This window comes from Micrasema longulum, unplaced genomic scaffold (genome assembly GCF_059751315.1).
Source record: "Micrasema longulum isolate JH-2025_06_02 unplaced genomic scaffold, ASM5975131v1 h1tg000281l, whole genome shotgun sequence".
NCBI lineage: Eukaryota > Metazoa > Arthropoda > Insecta > Trichoptera > Brachycentridae > Micrasema > Micrasema longulum.
The window spans coordinates 1,347,927-1,365,387 of record NW_028277485.1 but is presented as its reverse complement, the minus strand read 5'-3'; the positions used below and the strand labels follow the sequence as shown (position 1 = coordinate 1,365,387).

The following is a 17,461-nucleotide window of genomic DNA, read 5'->3' as shown; positions in this document are numbered from 1 at the left end:
GTCTCTGGATTGGTATTTTAACTGTGACCTTCGTGGAACAAAAAAAAATCGCGATACTCAACCATCGCAATATTAATGGAGTTTCCTACGCACCAGTGGGTTATATAAGGAAATGATCATATATAGATTCATGCTCTTCATTCATAATTCGTTTAATCATTAAATCAAATGCAATTTTCCACTCTCACTTTCCTTCAATCATCCTTTACCACTCCTTATCAATTTCCTTCTTTTCCTTTCCACTATCTCCTTGTTTTGTCCATATTTATCTTATTTTAATATATAGTATATTTATTATTTATATAGTTTAAACTTCAAGCCGTCGTCGCTTTATTACAGTAGTATTTAGTGAATACATATAATTGGATGGCAGGCCCTACTATGTATACATTTTATATAATTTTTTTTTTTTAATTATTCATTTAACCTGTACATCTGTTTGTATTCGAAATAGATAAAATAAAATAAAAAAAATAAAATATATATAAGTATTCTTGTAAAATTTATTATATATGACATTATCTCTCACGTTCATGTTTTATGACACGATAATACCTTTGCTTACCTCGCGCGAGCAAACTGCCACAGGCTTTTTGGCATGGCATCATTTTGGAATGCCGACTTTGTTTCTACATAAACATATCCTTAAATATTTACGTTTAAACTACAGAACTTGTACTTGCCTACAATTTATAATTGTGCGTACAATGAGTAATAATAACTATGTACACACAATAAATATAATATCGATTTTGTAGCAAGTAATTTAAAGTCAATTAATTGAATATCAGCTCTTTTAAAGAACGAAAATCAATTGAAAGAATTTGACATACATAACATTTGCAAGATGGTAAATGGTCCATAATAAGTCGTAACTGTGTATAAGCCTGAATTTTTTATAATTGTTTCTTTATCTCTGTTTAAATATCTTCAAAATAAAAAGGAATTTATTTACAACTCTCACTTAACCTAAAAGAAAGCATGAAAGGTACCGAGTCCTCGAAATCTACCAATAGACCACTAGGTGTACTAATCTTAGCGATTATAGGTTCATGTTAATTATAATCAATTCAATTATAAGGTGATCTAACTGAATAAAAATGATTGGGTTTTGAAAGAGTTACCGTTAAATTTATTAATTTCATTATTTTATGATATTTTTTGACATGCTTGATATTTTTCTAAATGAATTTATTTTATCTAGCAGAATAATTTTAGCGCGTATTAGTTACTTCGATAGCCTAATTCTAAAAGTGAATTTTCTTATTTTCGCAGACGGGCGGTCCGGAGATGACGTGGGTCGTGGCGGACCACGTGGCCGGCGGCCCCGCCGAGCTCAGCGTGCAGAAGGGCCAGCAGGTGGAGGTGCTGGAGGCGCGCGCCGACTGGAGCTTGGTGCGCGCCGCGCCGGCCGACGGCGCGCCCGCCCGCGAGGGCCTCGTGCCGTGCTCGGCGCTCAAGCCGCAGCCGGCGCCGCCCGCGAGCCCGTCGCGGCGCGCTGACGCCGACGTACAGCAGAACGGTGAGTGATCCCTTCAAATTTTCATTTCTTTTAGTTACTTGGGTGCACCATTGTCGCTTTTGCGGAAGACGCTCTTTTGCTGCTCTCTGAAAATAGCCGAAGAGAGGAGTCGAGAGGAAATGGTGCGTTTGGTAGTATTTTACAGTGTGGAGTAAAAAATAAACTTTCCTTTTCACCGCACAAGTCTAATTTTGACAGAGGTAGAAATCCAACAATTAAAATGAACAACGAAATTACAAAATTATTTCGTAAAGCAAAATATTTTTGTTTACTTTCTTCTGCAATTTATTAACTACTTCAATTTGATTAAGTGAAAGTGAATGAATTGTTAATACAACTTTTGACAATTACAACGTGAAGGGTAATAGCGGGAACACTAAATCTCTGACAGAAAAGGACGGCAAACGATATTTGTAAATTACCAACCATTCTGTAAAATACGAGAATTCCGCAAATATTGGTTATCATTTTATGGGGCACCCATGAGAGTCTCCCATTTCTCAACCCGAGAGCTGCCAAACTGAGAAACAATAATCTGAAATTCGTACTATTTCTAACTAAGTCTGGATTCCAAACTAGCTTGGCAACTTCTATCAGACCGTTCAACATTACCTCTTAATTTATTGGAATGGTTTAAAAATCAAGTGGATTTTAAACATGTTTCCGATTCATCACTTCTGTCCCACAGTTTGGCATTTATTTTGATACGGTATTGTCCTATGCTGATTCAGCGCAATGTTTGCCGATTATCCCTTTTGTTGAAGATCTTGCTAATTCCTCTGAAGACAAATCTTAAAAAATAAAAGTTACAAAATAATTCTCGTCGCGTGTTTCTGAGTGGTTATCCCATGTCATTGAGATGTTAGAAATCAATTATTTTTGATTAGAAATAAATATTTGCCGCTGTCCTATAAGGCATGGGCCGGCAACCTTTAGATCCAAGAGGGTCAAATATTTCAGATCGGGGATCAGTGCAAGTCGCACTTGGGCCATATGTTATAACAATATACATTCCTAGAATTAAAAAAAACGCTCGTTATATATTTTTTCGACATTTAATGTTGTTTATAAAATCAATTAGATTTTTGTAACTGTGTTTCACTCGCATGTCTTTTTTTACATAAACTTGATTTTTTAAAAGTAGAAACACATAGATTGCGTCTTACGTGAATCTGATAACCGAGAACAGTGCTTGTTTTTGGGTGATTCAGAATTGAAAAAGTTTTCCCAATACTGTATTTACTACTAAACACAATAATGCATTTTATTTGAAAACCTTTTTAACTTCTCGTAGTTTTCAGAAGGCAAACTCCCATCAAAAATATCAAGTATTTATCACCAGTATCCACTGCAAAGAGGTTTCCGAAAATCTCAATTTTACATGAGATCTTTTTGGAATCGCCAAACCGTTTTCTAATTCAGTTTAAATTTGTAATAGCGCATTTATTCATTTTAGAGTTTTGATTTTAAAAAAAGCAGTTCAGGTTCTAATATTGCTTGTTTGCAATTTAATCGATAATCGGACAAAAGGATTTTGAGTATTATTTAATTAAAATCTATAACCTACTTCCACTATCTATTAAATCAATTAGTAATGAGAAAATGTTAAAAAAGGCTATTAAAAAATGGATAGTGGAGCTAGGTAGAAGTAAAATGGATTGTCTCATTCGCCCATACCAATACTGAATCAACTGCTCCACAACTGTATAGCTTATGTTAGGTTTTTGTTATTTTCATTGTGTGTTTTGTAATATAAATCATATAGATTTACATAAATACCTTGTTTTTAAAACTGTCTTTAATATTTGTGATTTATGTTTGTTTTTAAAGTTAAACTTCTTTGTTTTTTCTCAAATGTAATTTCAAAAAACTAAATTGTTAAGTGTCCTCGGCACGGGAAACCCCAGTGAGGTCACATTATTTTTATTATTAATTGTAGTTTGTAAGCGAAAAATATGAATAAATCAATAAATAGGTATGCAACTAAGCATGCATAAGCATGCGTTGCGGTGAAAACCTTGCGGGCCGCTGGTTGAATACCACTGCTATAAAGAGTTAACCGCATACTAGACTTGTTGATTAACCTAACGTTATTTTGTGACTTATTTTCTTATATCATTTTGTATTATCTCACACAGTGCTTAATTATTTTTGGTTTTAAACAAATAGGTCATTATAACCCAGTATCTTACTTCGTTGGGTACCAGGTCAACTAATGGGTGTAATTTTACAAAGAAAACCTTTGTTTTTTTGCTTTTCATTTTTCATAGATAAACGAACCAATAATTTTATTTTTTTATTGACTTTTTTTTTACCATCACCATTCCCTTTCTGCACCTAATGGTGCATAGGGCACTGCATCGGTACACCAATCGCAGTGTATCACGATCGTTTTTGTTACATGAAGGTAAGATGATCAGTCTTACGCTCCAGGTACCAGTCCAGGGACTATGAAATATTCTGGTGTGAAAACACCCATTTTAATAAATATTTTACATCAACCATGTCGGAAATCGAACCCGAGACCTCTTGCATGGTAGGCAAACGCGCTGACCATTACACCACGAGGCCGACAATTTGCGTAGACAAAACGAAGTATTTACTACAACATTTTGATTATGTCCTTGTGTTTGTAAACATACTGGATTTCCTCCCTTGGACATTATTTAGATTTAAATTTGTTGCAACTAAGAGGAAAAACATTTTTGAGAAAGGAACATGGAAGTCTAAGCATTTTACAGGCCTTGTGAATTATCCTTGGCTGGTTTAGGTTGCCACTTTACACTCTGTGTAACATTCACTATTTTTCCTATGTTTAAACATCCACATTTCCCTAAATATGTTTTCCCTCACTGTTGCAACAAATTTAAAAGTATTTACTAAGTCATTGTTAAATTAAGTTTCCTCATGAAAGGAAATCTCTCGCATAAGAATGGATCAATCTTTGAATATTTTAAAGTGAAAATTGGTAATGATGTTAATAACTTAAATTTACATACAAGTTATTAATTTAAAAATACTTGGTATACTTCCACTTATTTATTTTGACCAATTAGCGCTTTCACCCTCTAATGGGCATCTTCAGTCTGGTGAATATTATACAGTGTAAGGGTAATTTATGTAAAACAAAATATTACCTTAAGTGTTAAGATAATATTTTGTTTTATATAAATTACCCTTACACTGTATAATATTTACCAGTCTGAAGATGCCCATTAGAGGGTGAAAGCGCTAATTGGTCAAAATAAGTAAGTGGAAGTGTACCAAGTATTTTTAAATAATTAACTTATATGTAAATATTACATCATTACAATGGAATTCCATCAAGAATTGTCAATAAATAATTTTAATTAAAAAATTGGTAATGTTTTCCTTTACCGGTTGTCTACCTATTGAGACAATAGGATAAAATGTTTTGCATAATATATTCGCGCTTTGTCGATACATCTTTAGAACCAAATACAATCAGAACATGTGTTTACGAATAAAAATTATTTAAATTATTTCTCGTGTAATATTATATACTGTGCCTTGCAGCATATTGATGTCACAAATCAATAATTGTTTATTAAATTGTCACGTCGCCTTTTTTGTTTTCTTCCGAAAGATCTTTAATATTTTTATGTTTTGTAGCGTTAAAATTAATTTTAACTTCGTTAATTAATTTTTCTCTAAATTTTTGCATTTTTTAATTCAATTAGACTTTTTTCTCATTTTTTCCCCTTAGCTTTGCTAAACGCTGTATAAAACAAAATACGCAGCAGCGTTGGGAGAATCATTACCGCGTTTCTTCTGCAGGTAAAATCACTAAAATGTTTTTCCCAACGCTGGCTGATGCAGCAAACTTCCGTCATCATCACCAAAGTACTTTCGAAACGACCCAAATTTTTACCGGACACGGAGCTATGAGAAGTTATCTATATAGGTTTAAATTAAGGAATGATGACTATTGTCCATGCGATGATATTTCTTCACAGAGTATAGAACATCTGTTATTTCAGTGCCCATTTTTCAGTTTGCAACGCCATAATCTTGAAGTAGAATGCAGGAAAGATGGAATATCCGTAACAGATATCCACACTGTAGTAAAAAGTAGTTATCACGCGCCATTGTTCTTGAACTTTGCAACAATGGTGATTGGACTCATAAAGGTAATAAACCAAAATCAGTGATCGAACATCCCATTTCCAAGACAAACAAAAACTTTTTTTTTCCGAGTACCTTAGCCTTGTACATGACACGTAAGGCTACTAAATACAGGGGTCCAAATATATTTAAAAAAAAAAAAATTCAATTTGACTATTCGAAATATTTTACGTTGCTACTAGAAATGTGCATTATTGTCTGTACCTATTTTTAACTTATAAAAACTTCACCTGGAAAAGATACAATTAATGCCAAACATGTTTCTTTAAAAGTATTTAATCGTTTTTTTATTCAGAATATTAATTGAAATTGATAAATCCTCAAGTGTTGTAAACTAGATTTTGCGGAATTAGAATTTCCAAAATGTTGAACGTATGAACTCGATATTTTCTGTATCTTCTTCTTCTTCCGATCTTATCAAATCTTCTCGTTCGCTGATTCCGTAACGTTTTTTTCCTACAAGTAATTGTAAAATTCCATAGGATTAAGTATAGGCAATTCTTATTTCGACCGCTAACTTTAATTGTGTACGAGGTATAAGGTTATAATTATATTTATAATTGTTTTAGTGATTGAAACGTCATCCACTTCGTAACACTTTACGATAAGTTATTATAAAAAAGAAACATTGTTATTATTGTTACACGTATAATTGTATTATATTTAAATAAAACAACTTTACTTTCGGAAGAGTACTCCTTCCAACGAGTTTTGTATTTCCCGACGATGGAAGAAGTGCTTTCCCAAAGTAAAGTTACGTTATTTTAATACAATAGTCTGAAATGCACTTAGTCCAATATTTTATTTTTATATTGAAATAACACACGAACTAACCATTTTAGTTTTTCTTCACTTTTGATGTTTAATTTTTCAACGCCTTTTAGTATTATTTTTATTTCATAAATTTTCATCGTCATCATTCCCTTTCAGGAACAATTAAATATTCTAGTGTAAAAACACCTTTTTAAATAAATATTTTATGTCAACCATGTCGGGAATCGAACCCGAGACCTCTTGCATACTACGCAAACGCGCTGACGACTACACTACGAGGCCGACAAAATTAACCGCGACTAATTTTACTATGGTACAATTATATTTTTTTTATGTCCTGATTTTTTAGATAATTCCGTTTTAAGTCAGGACTCTTCTATACTCAAATCAATACATTTATAAATATTATGATACATCAACATACAAAATACATAATAAAAATGAGTTCATGTCAAGAAATACATTACAGAAAATAATACATGGTGTACTTAAGCTAAGATCATGTATCTAAAATTTTAATCTATTTCTTTAATCATTTTATGTGTGACTAGTATTTATTAGCCAATTATTCAACTCTTATATGGGTGCGAATCTTGGCACCTTACCAAAGCTCAAAACACCAAACTTCTGAGTTTTGAGAGTAAGTGCTTGAGAAGAGTATTAGGTAAAAGGTGGTTCGATTTTATAACTAACATTGAAGTCCGAGAACGGACGCAGCAGCCTGCCATAACGTATTGAAGATGCGGCGGTGGACCTGGCTTGGACACGTGCTGCGCATGCCTCAGGAAAACCTAATTCCAAGTTGTCTCTTCTTTAAACCTGCGGGCTCACGCCGTCCTGGAAGGCCGTCAATGACGATCTTTAGACTTTATTCGGCGGAATTAAGGAGCGCTGGATTGACGTGGGAAGAGGCAAAAATACGGCTGGCGATAGGGTCTCCTAGAGGCAACTGGTGATGTCCACATGCTCCACTTAGGAGCGGACGTGGAAAAGAAGAAGAAGAAGTATTTATCCGACATTTTTCTCGTTTTCTACCGGTAATTGTACTGTCAATTTATGTGGAATATTTTCCCTCAAACCCCTGTATAATCAGATATATATATTTCCTGAAGTCAGATGTTTAAATGAAACCCCACGCAATGTTAAGATTGTAGGAAGTTGTTCCTAACAATCGGAAGGAAGGTGTTTCGATTTACGAATTTCCCACGAACTTCCTCTGCCTGGATATAATTGTATTCCCGTGTCAAATTTTCTGGCGGCTTATCGCAACGCGTCGCCTGTATAATGTCACGGACGGTATATTATTTTACGTGCTCTATAGGCCTTAATAACTTTTTATGAACTTATAAACCTTGCAGTGTAAACATAATAGCGTTTGATTAAGAAAATCTAGCATACTAATTAATACAGATGGACGCTTAAAAAATCATAAAACTGTACAAAACAACTCAATATTGATGATAGCTTATGCAAAAAAAATGACATTGCGCGATCAGCTCTTCAAACGTTATATGGACGCATCAAGATTCCAAATAATCTAATTTATTTATCGAGTTCAAGTAAATGACATAACGTTCGTTTCTTTTGCCTTTCAATTTCTTTCGAACATTTGGAATCGTGTACTGTTTTAAATTGTATTAAACTTATTAGATGTATGAAAACATACTGGGTAGTTTTTTTTTTATTATTTTACACGGCTTACCGCCTTTTATTGTACACAGTATAACACAAAATCAAATATGCCTACTACATTGGTGCACGTGATAATAAAAAATGAAATAAACAAATTATATTAAAATGTAAAATTAAAATTTAGATAAGGTATAAAATACGCTTATGTATGAAGAGAAAACTAAAAATTCTTAACGTCGAAATTGAGATTCTAGACATTTTTTTATTTGTGAAGTGCTAAAAATATCAGTAATAGCAAGAATTGCCAGCCCATTAATAATGTTATTGTAATTGACGTAGGCAGTTTTCTTTCTGTATCATTTGTTTTTTTTTTTTTTTTTAATGAAAAATAAATATTTGCGTTCTTATGATTTACCCAAATATTTAATTTTGAGGGCCATTTTCAACGAGTTGTAAATAACTCACTATTAGAAAATGGAATCGAGTTGGGGTTGCCTTGTACTTTTTTGTGGTTCATGATACCTTATTATTTGTACAATTTCTGGACAATCAAATAGATAAAAAAAAAACTAATTTCTCTTCTGCCGTTCAATGAAGGAAGTTTTAGTTCTGCTTTTAATTTTTGGGTGGAAATTGAATTCTGGTCACGAAGACTGGGGTAAAGTACGTACGGTTATTCTCAACAAAACCATTGCACAGAATACACAAAAAAAACACCAGCCTAGATGATTTGCCTCAATGCTGTCGCACTGGCACGTCATAACAACTCGGAAAAACTCCATTAGAAATCAATGTAATTTATTGAAAATTTCAATCGCATAAATGAAATAATTGAATTTTTCTTCCCTCGATAATTCTTATTATTTGCACCGAGGATGTGCTTTATTATACTCTCTCGGATGATGGGTTCAATCCCATCTGCAAATTTACGACCTCTCGTTAGTACGGTTATATATTTGATTTGATTGTAAGTTGCTCACAGAACAAAATATCAAAATTGTTCGTTTTAAAGGTCGCGTCATTGTATGCGTGTATTTTCATAGTGCAGTGACGGAGTACGCTAACGAGCGTCTGTCTTTCTAAAGCAAAATACATACAATTATGTAGCTGGGTTCAAAGGCGTCATAGAGCCCCACTTGTATTCCATTGCAATCATTGCTATTTTGATGTAAGTTCATTCGTATTCTAAGCATGTATAGTATATCATATGAAGTGAACACGAGAAAAAACTAAATAATTGCATTTTTTCGAATTTCAGGATATTCATGTAATTTTTTTCTCCTCTGACTGAGTTCAATAGAATGGAATATTCAAAACTAACAGATGTTTGATAAATTGTTAAAAAAATCATATGAAGTCACGGCTGGCAAAAAAACAGTTAAAATTTCCCATAACTGCTTTAATAATCATTTCTTTACAATACCGCAGAGTGTGCGGACCAACTACTGCTTTACAAAATTATGGCAGGAATGGTTGACTGTACAGAGCTGCTTGGTTTAATAACAATACATGTGCCAGCCAGGATTTGTAGACGGTACCACCTGTTTCATGTACCAATAAGTAAAACATCGTTTGTTAAAAATGCTTTTTTTCGTAGGACTTTTTCAATGTACAATACAAAATTTAAAAATATAGATTACACAAACATCACTCTGTCAGATTTAAAATTTACACTAAAAATGTATTATGTAACTTAGTAGACATTATAATAATAAATATGTACATCTCCCCTCCCCTTCTTATCCTCTCTTCAAGCATTTTTGTCTTTATCCCGCCCAATTTACAGTAACTTAATGTTCTTAAAGTAAATATTTAAAAAATCTTTGATTATTGAGTCCATGAAAATAACATTTTTATATGTATAAATTGTATGTTTTTATTTGGTATGTAATATATTTTCTGTACTAACTTTGTATATTATGTGGAAATCGGTTATTAGTTCTGAGTTTATACACTATATCTGTTTGTTTACTAAAAATATGTATGTAGAACTGTTGATTTCCCAAATAAAATAAAATAAAATAAGCTTGATTTTATCTATTCAGGGAAGGATTTCTTTTAAATTTAAAGCCTACCTATTTTAGTATTTTTTTATCGTAGGTACCTACTGTCATATTTCCTGCTCCTATGTTAAATGGTCAGTACTTTATATTTTTTACTTTAATACATAAATTATTGTCTGTGCTAGCTAGCGACATACGTTACTAAAGCTAGGGTTTTCTAGGACAGCGGTGCCCGTATTTTAACGGCCGTAGTGAACGGTGATGCAGTAAAACGGTGTTAAATGGAAAACGGTGTTAAATGTTGTTGATAACACCGTTTTCCTAGAAAACCACACTCTAGTCACCTTTACGACGGCTGTCCACTGCATCACCGTTCACTACGGCCGTTAAAATACGGGCACCGCTGTCCTAGGAAACCCTAGCTTAACGGTCGCCAAAAAGCGGACTCTTTTTTCCCTCGTCGGCGCCGCGCGTCTTGCTTTCAGTCAATAATTCAGGGATAGGATAGAACATTTTAAAGTTTTTTTATCTTAATATTTATTTTATATAAATATTTTTATATTTAAAAAAAATATGGATCCATCGAAATGATAATTTTTGCTTGTATGAAATTTCCCAATCTTTGACAAGTCATTTTGCAGTTGCTGGCGCTATTGAAAATAGATTATATCTGCACCTAAAAGGATAAACCACGGAAATCACGTTGAATGAAATATATAACCTGCTAGTTTAAAATTATAAATAAGAGTGTCATGTTGTGTTGTCTCCGTGTTACTTGAGATCTTAGATCTTAGACATTGCTTTGTTTGACCTTCACTTTTCATTATCGCCGCCTTACTTTTGGTTAATTAATTCTTGTTCCTATCATCTCTAGAATGCTAGGAATTTTTTTGCTGATATTGTTTTGTATCCGAAATATATCAGAATAAAAATCGACAAAATAAGTTTTCCTTGATCTCCACAGAAACACCTGTGTCTATAAAATTAGAAAATATTTTTTGCAATTCACTGAAAACAGTTTTCAGAGTTTATAAAATATGAAATCCTTTACAATAACGTTTCTATGTATTTGGAATTATACGTTATTTTATGTTTAATTTATATTTTAAATATATGTGAATCGATTTGAAAACCGTTGTATAAAATTAATTTTGGTTATTTTTTAATAGTTTCAATTTAATATCAGCACCAACAGACATCCTCAAAATCTATAGAAATTTTTAAAGTCTTCGATGTGCCTGAGATATGCCTAATATACGGGAAAATTAGGGTAGAAGATTTTTTTTAAACCAACAATTTCTATGTAAAATTGTCGGTTTGAAAAAAATTAAGTGCTTTGACGTCCAAATAAAATTAAGTATATATTACCAAATATTTTAGCGTCAAAAAACGATTTTAAAAACGTTATCATAAAATGAATATTTTAAATCAATTTCTTTTTATTATTAGTAAAAAACAATAAGTGTATCGTTATCTTAAACTACGTTATTATTAGTATAATTATTTTACTATAATCTTTGTTATTTGAATTTTTTCTCCAAGGCTCAAAAACTACATCAGTTTGTACTGTACCGACACTTTATGTTGTTTGTATTCCAATCGAAAATATTTAAAAAATAATCGGACCCAAGGATGTTTGTTTAATGAAAATTTCTTGTGCCTTTAGGGTACACTTCGTAATAATTTCATTTTATTTTTTCATTATTGCCTGTTCTTTCATTATAGCGAAATGACCTTGCTACAGTAATATTCCTGTAGCCTTGTTTTTTCATAATGCAGTTGAAATTACACTTCCAGTGTTATTAGTGTTGATATTATTAATTTGTCAGTGTTTCTTAGTATTACAGTAATTTGCTTTGCTGTCTTCTTTGTGAGAGGCGTTCTTATTAATCGCGCTATTTGTGCCATTTTCTCCCTTATTTCCATTGCGACCCTCCGTTATTTTCACAACTCTCCTCACTTATTTCTCGACTCCGCAACTGAATTACAATATTTTCTGCGCTTACTTCTTCAATTCTGTAATAATTCTCTTTCATCTTTTACTGACGTTTGCTAATGAAAACAAACCATTTGAAAATCCCGAGGCTTAGGGAATATGCGTGTTTAACTTCAACCTTTAGCTAATTACACTTGACAGTGAAAAGCTTTGATAACCATAGCAATTCATTATAGTTAAGATCCGGTATTTGCTCTGATCTGCTCCTTCAATTAATTTGAACTTTTAAATATTACTAAAGATTATTATGAAATCGGTGCATTTATGTTTAATGAATGTACTTAGTATTTTTGTGTTTTCATTCTAATTTTTCATATGAAAAAACCTTCTATTTTTCGACTTAAATCGCTATCGAAATTGGCTAAATAATGTAAATTTTTATCTATTTGTGATTTACAATTGTACAAATAAATATTGTTTATTTATTTATCATTGCACAATGTGTTTTGGACTTAATAGTTTGTTCTTTTCTTTTTATATTGAGGAGTTGTCAAATATGTGCATATTATTTCTTAATGTTTATTCGCTATTGAGCGTTTCGTTTCTAATGCAAATTTGATTAATGCATGCAGCATGCAGCATGCAGTTCAGACCCCTAAGCATGTCATTCTTTTGTTTTTCAAGTTCATTCGTATCTCATATCTCACTTTAAGACAGTCAAAAACCTGTTTTGCTTTCGTTTCCGCTACATACGAACGAACACTTTGACTCTTTTGCTAACTACTTCGTTTTTGAAATAATTACGAATAAGCTTATTATTATGGATTACTTATATAGCGCCATTTTCGTAATATAATACCTCAAGGGCTGTTTATAAAGTGGGTCTATGAATACCAATTTAATTTCAACTTTAAATAAAACAATTTATTTTGTTGTCACATGCTACGGATTTTTTCAAATGATTTAGAGAAAAAGCGAGTTTTAAGTTTTTTTTCCAAAATATCACTGCACTTTCACAATTTTGTACTTCTGCTGGGAGAACATTTCATTATATAGGGCTTTGGACCGCAAATGCTTGTTCACTGAATTTAGAGCGCTGGTTGCGTATAGGTATAATAACTTTTCCTCTAACCGTAGATTTAGCTTATCTAAACGTAAGTCGTCTCTTAGCTTGTTCATATGGAATGCACGGGTTCCCTTAGAAGACTATTGTATAATGTATTTGTATTTATATATAAAGTGTTTAATAATCTCATGCCAAAGTATTTTATAAGTGAAATTATATTAAATAGAAATGTACATAAATATAGGACAAGAAATAGAAATAGGATAAGACTACCACTTAAGAAAAAAACAAAATCACAAAATAGCTTAATGTATAAAGGGTTAAAACTGTATGATGAGATGCCTGAAAGTATGAAGAATGAAAGAAAACTTACGGATTTAAAAAAAAAATGTTATGTTTATTGTAATAATGTAGTTATGTAAGAAATATTTAATAAGTATTTGTTATAATTGTAAATATATTAGTTAATATACAATGTAATATTAACTAACTTAAGTAAATAAATTAAAAAATTTAAAAAAAGATATTTCGGAGCTGCGTTTTGCAGTGATTTATACGAGTACATAAACCAACAGAGTTTGTATTCCACCCTCTGTGGCAAACGTAGCCAGTATAATTCGCGAAGTAGTGGAGTATATGACTGAACTTAAGATTAAAATATATATTGCTATTAAATTACTGATTCTAAAAAGAAGTCTCCATGCGGCATTTAATATAGACTGTAAGCGAGTCATTTTATTCATCGGTAGACCTGGGTTACAATACAATAATCGACTCTAGACACTACAATCGCCTTTATTAATTGACGGGTGGCATTATTTACCTATGCATTTAATTTGTCCTAGCTGGTAGTCGCATGCACTTATCGTCCTGCTAATTTGAGCGTCAAGATAGAGGTCAGAATTAAGGAAGACTCCCAGTAGTTTAAATGTAGGTAAAGCGATACTCCTTACATCGGCTAGTGTCGTATCCTGAATCAAATTCTGTCGTCTGGCTGAAGCCATCACCAAAGTTTTCAAGCACACTCCTCTCGCCTGGTTTACAATAAAAATAAATTTGTATATATTCGTTGTTTTTCGAAACGGTTGGCATAATTATTTTATCGAGTGATTTTAATATACGTCAAATCAATGTATAACTCGTTTTACTTAGAATAATATTTATTTATGGATTAAAACTACATTTTATCGCTACTAACATGCATAGATATTCATTATGAATACTGCCAATGCCGGATATCACTATCAAATGAGGTTAATTTTACTGTGGTATACATTATAGTTTTGTAGAGACATGTTACACTAATTGATTTTCGCTATTTCTGTCTTAACCTTATTTTTATTCTAAATACCTAGTTTCTTTTAAAAACTTTTGCCTGTTTATGCAATAAAGTTCATTTTTGCATTTCTCTAAGTGTCGCAAGGTTAAAACATTTCCACACAGCATTTGGTATTGAACCAATTTTATTGTGTATGAAACATTTTGCTAATGAATTTTCAATTACTATATAAACGGTTTTCTTTCTCATGACTAATGAGTTTCGTCAGTTCAAACTTTTAGACAGTTGAACATTACCTAATTCATTACGTAGTATCGACACGTTAACGTATTTCCGATATTGAAGAATTTCATTGCGTATAAATTATCCGATTTTCGTTCGGCTTTTAGAAATAAACGTACTCTTTATGAAAAATTCTCTTACTGTGTAAATCTCCCTATCTACTCATGAAAAAATATTTTAGCTACGTTATCCGATGCAAACAATTTATCTATAATCTTTGGCTCGCGGTGGAATATCTGTATTTGATAAAATCATTCTGAATAATGTGTTCTTCGGCGTATATCTCCCATCTTTGTAAAATTGCTATTTATATTTCTACAGACAAATGAGTATGGCATCAGCCGTTTATCGCAAAAAACATCTGAAGGAACGAATCTGATAAATTAACATGATTCCCACAAGGAATCAAAAGATCAAGCGCGAGTATCCAGCGTTTTGAAAAGATATTTTATTTTCAATACTAAATTCCTTTAAAATTGCAATCCGTATTAAATAATACTTACAAACATTTACAAATTAACAATAGATTAAAAGGGTTATTAACATATTATTTTAAAAAATAATTAAGGACTAACTTATACAAAAATATATACAGGAAAGCCAGAATCTCAGAAAATGATAACCGTTTTAAAATTATTACATTTTTACTTTTTTTCATCGATTTCGCTAAAGTTACCTAAAATTATAAGAGTACTTTTATCATCATTCCATGTCCGCTCCCTAGTTAAAGCATATGGTGTATTTGAAAAGCCTCCGTGCATCTCTATCGGCTGCTTGCTCCTGTGCGTCCTTCCTAGTCAGGTTCGCGTCCCGTAGTTCTGACATAAACTGCCGGCAAACAGTCAGCAGTAGACGCCCAGGACTTTGAGCACCTGATGCCTTGTAAAGTAGGCAAGCGTGGTTAAGGCTCTCGGGAGGCATCCGCAGTATATGGCCCAGCCAACCGTATCGCCTCAGCTTGATGACAGTTGTCACCGGAGTTTGCTGCTTCTGAAATCCACGAAATAGGTGTATTTTAGTGGAGACATATTTTTTTGTTCTTATTTTTCTTTATCTATTACAATAAAGTGTCAAATTCTTCATCACAGTAAAAATAATGAGATCTATCGCATTATCTTAAGTATTTTTGGTATGAAAATAGTGTTCTTTTACAAGGTCGTCGAAAATGTATATTTTATTCAATATTTTAAGATCCTGTATTTTTTCCTTGGTATTTCTAAAACTTGGTGGTTAAATGTACTTTCGGTTAATACTAAAATAGTTACCACTGAATTTTTTAATTTTTTTAAAATTAAATAAATAGGACGCCCTTTCGAAGGAATTAAGAAGCGGGCAATTCGATAAACATTTTAGTGAACAAAATTGACCTATGTTGCCCATGCATGAAATCAAAAAATACCGAATTTTCTCATACCAAGATACCGGGATTTTAGAATAATAATTCAAATATGCATCACCGACAGGCATGTTAAGGAACATTGATTTTATTATAAAAAGAATGAATTAAAAAAAACTTACTATAATCCGATATATCTCTTTTTTTTATGTGATAGTACCTATTTGATTTTTTATTAGAACGGATAAAAATAAGAATATTTAAGGGTAATTATTTGTTTACTAAAATATAATTTTTCGTAACTAAGGCGAAATCATGCTACGAAATTGAAATGGCAGTGGGCAGGGCACTTGGCGAGACAAAATGATGGCAGGTGGACACCCAGAATAATAAAGTGGAGACCATGGGCAAACAAAAGAAGTGTTGGAAGGCCACAGAAAAGATGGGTCGACGACATTGCCTCTATTGCCGGTAAATCGTGAATGATGAAAGCGGGTGATAGGAAGGAATGGAGACGTTTGAAAGAAGCATTTATCCAGCAGTGGAGAGAATAAGGCTGCAGAAGAAGAAGAAGAAGGCGAAATCAAAGGAAAAAAACATAAAAATTTTATACCTCGTAAACGGTTAACGTTACACTGAAAATAATTTACCTTAATTTTAAAGCTCTAAAAGTGTTCTATGTATTCTCACAATTTTTCACCTCGAGTGTCTGGCCACCCTGTATATATAAGTCATCCTTCCCACATCCGATACGCAGTCAGCGGTTATCGAGTATTCAGCTTTCTACGAAGTCATAGCTGGAGTAGCGTATTATCAAACGTTTTTTTTTATACATGATCAAACTTGTTACTATTGCTTATTCACATATGTCGATTTGAACAATTATATTTACAATTTGACGAGGTTATTTCCGAAGCCAATTTCTTTCAATCAACCAATAAAATATAAGGGGATTTTTTCCTCATTCTTATTTTCGAAGATTGGGGTCATGCTATATATGGTCCTGACGTCACTGCGACCTGCGAAAGTCTAGGTTCTTATAGTATTTGGAATGATTTTGATAACAACATCAAGTAAATTCAACAACAACAACAACAAACCATCATGCCCTTTCTTTATAAGGGTATGCGGATAAAATAGAACGCCACGTCACTCTATCTTTGCATACATATCTCGCTTCCTCCACATTCATTCGTCTTCTCATGCACGCGCGCCGATTATTCCAACTTCTATATATCCGTCTTAAGTAAATTCCATGGTTACGTTTTACTTTGTTACATTTAACCGACGAGCGCTTTCGCCAGGCATCTTCAGGACTGGTGAATAGGAAAGTCAAACTTAAACAAATAATTTTATTGCTATGTTTTTATTAAAATCATCAACTATGGAGTTTTATTAAGAAACATTTACAAAAAAAAAACATCGATATGACTATTAGTGTAGGATTATTTGGAGGGGGTGAGCTCTCTGACATCTGAGGGTTGA

The 17,461-nt window shown here is 32.5% G+C and overlaps 1 protein-coding gene and 1 pseudogene across 9 annotated transcripts in view; one reads left to right on the top strand and one right to left on the bottom strand.

Annotated features, from left to right (window-relative positions):
* LOC148282877 (uncharacterized) overlaps positions 1–600 on the bottom strand; it is a 56,766-nt pseudogene extending 56,166 nt beyond the window's left edge.
* trio (trio Rho guanine nucleotide exchange factor) overlaps positions 1–17,461 on the top strand; it is a 492,673-nt gene that overhangs the window by 269,603 nt on the left and 205,609 nt on the right. For all 9 annotated transcript variants that reach the window (XM_088224402.1, XM_088224401.1, XM_088224400.1 and 6 more), the window contains one exon: positions 1,276–1,522. In XM_088224402.1, coding sequence (XP_088080528.1) covers positions 1,276–1,522 — 247 coding nt within the window. The remainder of the gene's footprint in view (positions 1–1,275; positions 1,523–17,461) is intronic.